Source organism: Notolepis coatsorum (assembly GCF_963971535.1).
Source record: "Notolepis coatsorum genome assembly, chromosome: 12".
NCBI lineage: Eukaryota > Metazoa > Chordata > Actinopteri > Aulopiformes > Paralepididae > Notolepis > Notolepis coatsorum.
In genome coordinates this window covers 94,599,847-94,604,846 of record NC_140176.1, presented here as the reverse complement: position 1 = coordinate 94,604,846, position 5,000 = coordinate 94,599,847, and the positions used below count along the sequence as shown (strand labels likewise).

At 48.6% G+C, this 5,000-nt stretch overlaps 1 protein-coding gene across 1 annotated transcript in view; it reads right to left on the bottom strand.

Moving 5' to 3' along the window:
• The window catches only part of map3k1 (mitogen-activated protein kinase kinase kinase 1, E3 ubiquitin protein ligase), a 117,736-nt gene that overhangs the window by 66,222 nt on the left and 46,514 nt on the right, over positions 1 to 5,000 (bottom strand). Inside the window, exon 2 of the mRNA XM_084325946.1 lies at positions 1,646 to 1,799. Within this exon, the coding sequence (XP_084182072.1) occupies positions 1,646 to 1,799 (154 nt within the window). The remainder of the gene's footprint in view (positions 1 to 1,645; positions 1,800 to 5,000) is intronic.

Here is a 5,000-nt window from a genome sequence, read left to right as displayed (position 1 = left end):
AACGAACGAAGGTCCGAACAATTTCGACAGTGACCGCTTGTTAGAGCTAGGAGAGATGTTGGTACAGCAAGAGGGGAGGCATTGCTGATTTAAACATGCTTCTCATTTATTTGGTAAAAAAAGGTTTACAGCGGTTTAAGGATAGTGTAACTTTTGGCTACTGCATTGATCATCATCATTGGACGTACAGTACAGAGAGAAATAGAGGGAGAGAGAGAGCCCCCCCCCCCTTTCCTCACTATTAGAACACCATGAAACTGATTTCTCCTGTGCTTGTGAGCTAGCTTAGCAGCTAACGTTAGGGTTTTTAACCGCGATGGGCATATAGGAATGGCGAGGATATAAACAAGCAACATACCCGTTGCTCGTGGAGTTTACATAGAAACAGCGCGACTCGCAAGAGGAGTTATCACAGGCTGTAGAACGCAGGCTGAAGAGCTGCCATAGCTTCTAGAATGTAAGGTGGGGGTATCAGGCTCAGGCCCTCCCTTCCAGCTGGAGCCAAACACAGAAGTTATCAAATGCAAGCGAAACGCACGCGGTGACTGTCGAGTCCTGGCTCTAGGCAGAATCACGAATAGTGGTTTTAAGAGAAGTTTCATATTTTGAACGTGATTCACTGCGCATTAGTTAGATTACACGTTGCGCATGTTATGACTTTGAACGTCTGCCATTTACACCGCAAAAGGCACATACAATTAACAAGCATCGATCATGAATATGCAAATAGACGAAATGTAATAAAAAGTAGGGCGACGAATCGTGACAGCCCTACCTGTGGCAAGCCCCAATCTAGCCCTTTGCAGTTTAGGGATGGGCATTTTTAAGAAAAATCCAGATAGATTGATCGCATGCTATACTCGAGTGATCGTGAATTACTCGTGGAGGAAAACGCTGTACAAAATAAACGTCTTTTCCGGTGTTTTAGACTTTGCTCTTTTATTTTAAAACCCCCCGACCGGAAGTATTGTTGTTATTATCGCTAGCGGAAGCCATCTATGAGTGGACAACTTGTGTCGTCCGGTTCTGTGTTTTTGAGTTAACGTTAATACAAATGTTGAGATTGTTGGTGAACAACTAACTTTAGGTTAGTTTTAACGTTGGCTAACATTAGATGGAGCTACAGGCAATCGATGAGGAGGAATTTTTTTATCGGCAGCGCCATATATAATAGAATAGCCCTGTGGTGCGTAGGCACGACAGCGCAGATTGAAACTACCTGTTGTATTAAATAAATTTATGTTTAACTTGTCCCTGTGTCCAGTCCTTTCGGTCACTAGCCCCACCCGTTCATTGCCATAGTTTTGTTTCTTCTACCCATGTAAAGCATATTTGAGCATCTGTAAAGCGCCTTTGAGCATCTGGAAAAACGCTATATAAAATAGATGTATTATTATTATTATTATTGTAAACAATGATTATACATTCTGAATGGCATTAACGTTAGTTGGTTAGCTATTTAGCTAATGTTGATAGCATTGAATAGCATCAACGCTAGCTGGCTCCAACAAATTCTCACAAGCTGGTTCGAGTTTTCTCATAGCCGCGATTACTCACGCCCATCCCTATTGCAGTTAGACATGCTGTACACGTGCATGCATGCGCGTGTGTGTGTGTGTGTGTGTGTGTGCTGCGTGGTCCTCACCACAGGGCCCCTGCGGCTGCGTCGCTCCAGCCACTCGTGCTTCCAGGTGGGCATGCAGGTGGCCTTCAGCTTCTCCCGGATCATGCGCTCCTCGGGACGATCCTCCATCTTCTGCAGCCCTCGCAGGGTGTCCTTGCTCTCCATGTCCCGGCTGCTGCGTGGAGGACAGCAACACAGAGCTCAGGCACGGACACACCCTCTCCTCACCAACACACCCTCTCCTCACCAACACACCCTCTCCTCACCAACACACCCTCTCCTCACCAACACACCCGTCTCCTCACCAACACACCCGTCTCCTCACCAACACACCCTCTCCTCACCAACACACCCGTCTCCTCACCAACACACCCTCTCCTCACCAACACACCCTCTCCTCACCAACACACCCTCTCCTCACCAACACACCCTCTCCTCACCAACACACCCTCTCCTCACCAACACACCCTCTCCTCACCAACACACCCGTCTCCTCACCAACACACCCTCTCCTCACCACACACCCTCTCCTCACCAACACACCTCTCTCCAACACACCCTCTCCTCACCAACACACCCTCTCCTCACCAACACACCCTCTCCCACCAACACACCCTCTCCTCACCAACACACCCTCTCCTCACCAACACACCCTCTCCTCACCAACACACCCTCTCCTCACCATCACACCCTCTCCTCACCAACACACCCTCTCCTCACCAACACACCCTCTCCTCACCAACACACCCTCTCCTCACCAACACACCTTCTCCTCACCAACACACCCTCTCCTCACCAACACACCCTCTCCTCACCAACACACCTTCTCCTCACCAACACACCTCCTCACCAACACACCCTCTCCTCACCAACACACCCTCTCCTCACCAACACACCCTCTCCTCACCAACACACCCTCTCCTCACCAACACACCTTCTCCTCACCAACACACCCTCTCCTCACCAACACACCCTCTCCTCACAACACACCCTCTCCTCACCAACACACCACAATGTAGCGCCTCTAATATATAGTTATCACTGCTACCACAACATGATCTGTCTTCAATGGGGGAAAGATGGCAAAGGAAACCCTTTTTGTCTCGAAAGCGGCCTCCCTAGTTACCTGGGTTCGATACACTTTCAGCTCAATTCAAGATGTAAACGGAAGGCCCAGTTTATGTGCACACGACAGAGGACTCGTCCCAGTTAGTTCTTAATACCTTGAACGAAGAAACCTTCTCGAGGGGCCGTGTCCGACTCAAGCAAGTCTTTGCGTAATCGTGTGTGGTTCAGTCGACGCCGTCCTGATCTAAACCACTGAACTACTTACTTAATGCCAACTCCCTGAACTGAAAGGTACTTCATGAATAGACCTCTCATGCGTTGTCGACATTTTGACAAGCCCGGGTTCATTTTTCTTTCTCTCTCGTGTGCCAGTTTCCTTTCCAGTTATCAGGAATTTGTCCATTAAACTGCATGTGGGGTGAGAGGTAAAATTACATTTTATATTCTTTATATGGGATCATCCCTATGTTCCCCGGGTCCTATGTTCCCAGGGTTCTATGTTCCCCGCTTTGATTGATTAATAGATTGAAATTTTATTATTTTTATTATTTTATTAATTATTAATGTGCGCCTTGTTTCGAACGGTTAAGCTTAGGCTAAGCTAGTCTTGGCTAAGCTAGTCTTGACTAAGCTAGTTTTGGCTAAGCTAGTTTTGGCTAGGCGATTTGTCCTTTTCTAAACTGCCGCTTCAAATCTCCAATCACCCGCTTTCGCAGAGAGAAATGGATATTGGAACAGAGGCATAGAGGAACTGAGCCTGCAACAGAATAGAAGCTAGGAGCGATCTATTAATAGTCCACTAGCTTCCCTGCTACAGGACAGCGGCCGGACATACGACACACGTGAGACGTGTAGTGAAGCGACCCAGAACCCTGTTGTCTAGAATACCTGGGAGGGCCTGGAATAATATTATTATACTCTTTCATACGTCTCAGGATGACGACGCCTGGAAGTAAGAACAGTAGGCACCCTGCGTCACCAAGACAATAACCTATCCATCACGGTGGAGAGAGAAAGAGGAGAGGAGAGGAGAGGGGAGAGAGGAGAGAGAGAGAGAGAGAGAGAAAAAGAGAATTTTGAGAGAAAAGAGAATTTTAGAAAGAGCGAGAGAGAGAACGAGGAGAGAAAGAAAAAGTTGAAAGAAAAAGAGCAAAAGAGAGAGAGAGAGACAGAGAGAGAGAAAAAGAGAGAGAGACAGAGAGACAGAGAGAGAGACACCGTCTCCACTAATGCAAACACACGGCTGGGAAACACGAATGGACCGTCTTGTTGCCTGTGTAGAGAGTCTGCAGAGCTGAAGCACCAAACAGACACATTAAAGCAGTGAAGATTTAGTCACTCGTCACAACAGAACACATAGTTACAACCGTATCTGGGATCCTCCATGAGGCCCGTGAGCTCCATGTTGTATTTAGTATATCAGAGAACTCCTCCCATTCACCCCCCCCCCCCCCCCCCCCCCACACACACCCTCGTGGGCAGAGCGTTTAAGGCTGTTGGCGCTTCAGAACCCCCGCCCCCTCGTAGGCAGAGCTTCAGAACACCCCCCCCCCCCCTTCAAACCAACACCCAGAGGATGTTATGATAAAGAGACACAGCGGTCTGAGCCGCTCAGGTTTACAGTACATCATACAAACTGGTCCTGACAGTCTTGTGTTCACGGTGTTCACTGTGCTGCTGTTTCACTCTGCCTTTTAGAGAGAGTTAGAGAGAGAGAGAGAGAGAGAGAGAGAGAGAGAGAGAGAGAGAGAGAGAGAGAGAGAGAGAGAGAGAGAGTTGGGGAGGGAGAGAGAGAGTGGTGGTGATGGTGGTGGTAGTGGTGATGGTGGTAGTGGTGGTGCTAGTGGTAGTAGTGGTGGTGGTGGTGGTGGCCTAGCTGGTGATAGTGGTAGTAGTGGTGGTGATGGTGGTAGTGGTGATGGTGCTGGTGATAGTGGTAGTAGTGGTGGTGATGGTGGTAGTAGTGGTGGTGGTGCTAGTGGTAGTAGTGGTGGTGATGGTGGTAGTAGTGGTGGTGATGGTGGTAGTGGTAGTAGTGGTGGTGATGGTGGTAGTAGTGGTGGTGATGGTGGTAGTAGTGGTGGTGGTGATGGTGGTAGTAGTGGTGGTGATGGTGGTAGTAGTGGTGGTGATGGTGGTAGTAGTGGTGGTGGTGCTAGTGGTAGTAGTGGTGGGTGATGGTGGTAGTAGTGGTGGTGATGGTGGTAGTAGTGGTGGTGGTGCTAGTGGTAGTAGTGGTGGTGATGGTGGTAGTAGTGGTGGTGATGGTGGTAGTAGTGGTGGTGCTGGTGATAGTGGTAGTAGTGGT